Source organism: Glycine soja, chromosome 15 (assembly GCF_004193775.1).
Source record: "Glycine soja cultivar W05 chromosome 15, ASM419377v2, whole genome shotgun sequence".
NCBI lineage: Eukaryota > Viridiplantae > Streptophyta > Magnoliopsida > Fabales > Fabaceae > Glycine > Glycine soja.
Genome location: NC_041016.1, coordinates 26,835,796 through 26,838,088, shown reverse-complemented (window position 1 = coordinate 26,838,088; position 2,293 = coordinate 26,835,796). Strand labels below are relative to the sequence as shown.

Sequence of the window (2,293 nt, the reverse complement as noted above, 5' to 3'; positions counted from 1 at the left end):
CAGGCACTATCCGAAATTGGATATATGAGGTCTGCTTCTAACAATTTTAGCACTTCCTTTCTCACCTCCTCCTTTATGACTGGATTTAGTCTTCTTTGTGGATGTCTTACAGGTTTATAATCAGCTTCCATGTTGATCTTGTGCATACAATAAGAAGGGCTGATTCCTTTCAAATCTGAGATATGCCACCTAATAACTGCTATATGCTTCTTCAAAATTTCCACCAGCTGAGCTTCCACTTCCTTTTTTAAAGAATTACTGATAATCACTGGTTTGGTGTTATTCTCTCATAAAAATACATACTTTAAATGCTTAGGAAGGGTCTTCAATTCCACTTTTGCTTCCTCTGGTGGTCTGTCTCTCTTTAACTCTTCAACTTTCATCCTTTCAGCAAAACTCTCTTGCTCACCTTCTAATTCCTTCAAGCAACTATGCACTTCTTTTTCTTGTGCTGCAATCAAACACTCAAGGGTGTTGGTAAGCACTTTTTCAAGTGGAGTTTGCATAACCATGGCTTTAGCTACCATATCAATCTCTTGTTCCACCTTATCCATCTTAAAACAGGCCTTATGATCACTCGAATGCTTGATAGTGTCAAATAAATCAAAAGTAACATTTTGATTGTTAACACTCAGCTCCAACTTTCCCTTCCCCATATCTACTGCACAACTAGCGGTTGACATAAATGGACGCCCTAAGATTAAGGGAATCTTAGAGTCCTCTTCTATGTCCATCACTACGAAATCAGCTGGGAAGGTAAGGTGTTTGACCCGAACTAAAACATCTTCTATCACTCTAAAGGGTCTGGTGATGGAGCGATCTGCTAACTGTAAAGTCATCCTAGTCGGCATTATCTCCAACTCTCCAAGCCTCCAGCACATGGAAAGCGGCATCAAATTAATACTGGCTCCCAAATCAATAAGAGCCTTGCCAACAAAAACTTCACCAATTGCACACAAAATAGTCACACTCCCAGGATCTTTGTGCTTAGGTGGAAGGATCCTCTGAATTACAGCACTGCAGTTTCCTTCCACAATGATGTTTTCACTGTGAATGTACTTATTCTTCCGTGTGAGCATATCTTTTAAAAACTTAGAGTACAACGACATTTGTTGAAGAGCTTCTCCAAAGGGCATAGTAATCTCCAATTTCTTGAAGATCTCAAGGAAACGAGCCAGATGTCATTCCTTGTCTTTCTTTGTTGGTACCAATGGATATGGCACCTTCTTCCTTTTGCTTGGACTTGCCTCCTTTCTCTTTTCTCTAGCTAGCTCACTCTTGGTCTTTTTCTTTTCTTCTTTTCTCTCATTCTCTTTTTCTTTTTCATTTTTTTTCATTTTCTTTTTCTTTCTCTCTTTCTTTTTATTTTTCTTTCTTTTCCTTCTCACTTATTTCTTTTTCACTCACAATTATTGGTATCTCCTTCTGTTGATCATCTTCTGCTTCCACTTCTTCCTCAGTCTCACTCAAAGGTTCTACCACTGGGTTAATTTCTGGTTCAGTCACCAGCTGTTGTTTTTCTTCACCTATCCTCTTCTCACCTTCATTCATGCTCACCATTTTGCTTCTAGTCATAACAACCTTCCAAAGCTGCTTGACGGTCGGTCTGCCAGTTGCTTTGCCAATTGTCCCACCTGGACTTCTAGATTCTTGATGGCTGACTCTGCTCTTTTGATTGGACATGGATACTTGCATGAACTGAGCAAAAGTCTCTTCTAGCTTCGTCGTTCTGTCATAGAGACTAGGCCCTTGTTGTTGTGGCCTGTTAGATGGCCCACCCTGGTCTTTATTGAACTGATTACGAGGGTGAGTTCTCCACTGTCCCTATTGCTGATTATATTGCTTGCCATGTTGAAATCCAGAATATCCACCTGCATTAAAGTTTGGTCTTGGCTGGTTCCCCATATAGTTCACATCATGTGTTGTATCTTCTTTGGGAATGCAGCAGCCAGAATCATGTGCTCCACCACATATAACACAACCTGCAACCTGCAAACAGAAGAGGGTGAAGGTTGTCCAACATTCAACTGAGTTGGAAACTTACTTAGTGGTTCAGTTAAAGCTTCAAGTTGCTTGGATAACAACTTGTTTTGGGCCAACAAAGCGTCCCGTGATGAAAGCTCCAACAGGCTTGTTTTGGTTGGGATGTGTGCTCTATCATGTAAGATTGCATGGTCACTAGCAGCCATATTCTCAATCGATTCCATGGCTTCTTCAGGGGTCTTCAATTTTATTTTTCCCCCTACAGAAGCATCTAAAAGCTGCTTGGATTGTGGCCTTAACCCGTCAATCA

General features: G+C 40.7%; 1 protein-coding gene across 1 annotated transcript; it reads right to left on the bottom strand.

Annotated features, from left to right (window-relative positions):
- Positions 1 to 287: 287 nt before the first annotated feature.
- LOC114386026 lies at positions 288 to 1,683 on the bottom strand. The gene is made up of 2 exons (XM_028346038.1): positions 1,408 to 1,683; positions 288 to 1,064 (listed from the first exon to the last, which is right to left on the bottom strand). Exons 1-2 carry the CDS (start codon positions 1,681 to 1,683, stop codon positions 288 to 290), a joined length of 1,053 nt encoding a protein of 350 aa, XP_028201839.1.
- Between the last annotated feature and the right edge of the window lie 610 nt (positions 1,684 to 2,293).

Coding starts and splice junctions, on each gene's coding strand:
- LOC114386026 (XM_028346038.1), bottom strand. CDS start 1,683: ATGTCCAATCAAAAGAGCAGAGTCAGCCATCAAGAATCTAGAAGTCCA. Junction 1,065..1,407: donor AGAAGGAGATACCAATAATT/GTGAGTGAAAAA, acceptor CTCACACGGAAG/AATAAGTACATTCACAGTGA.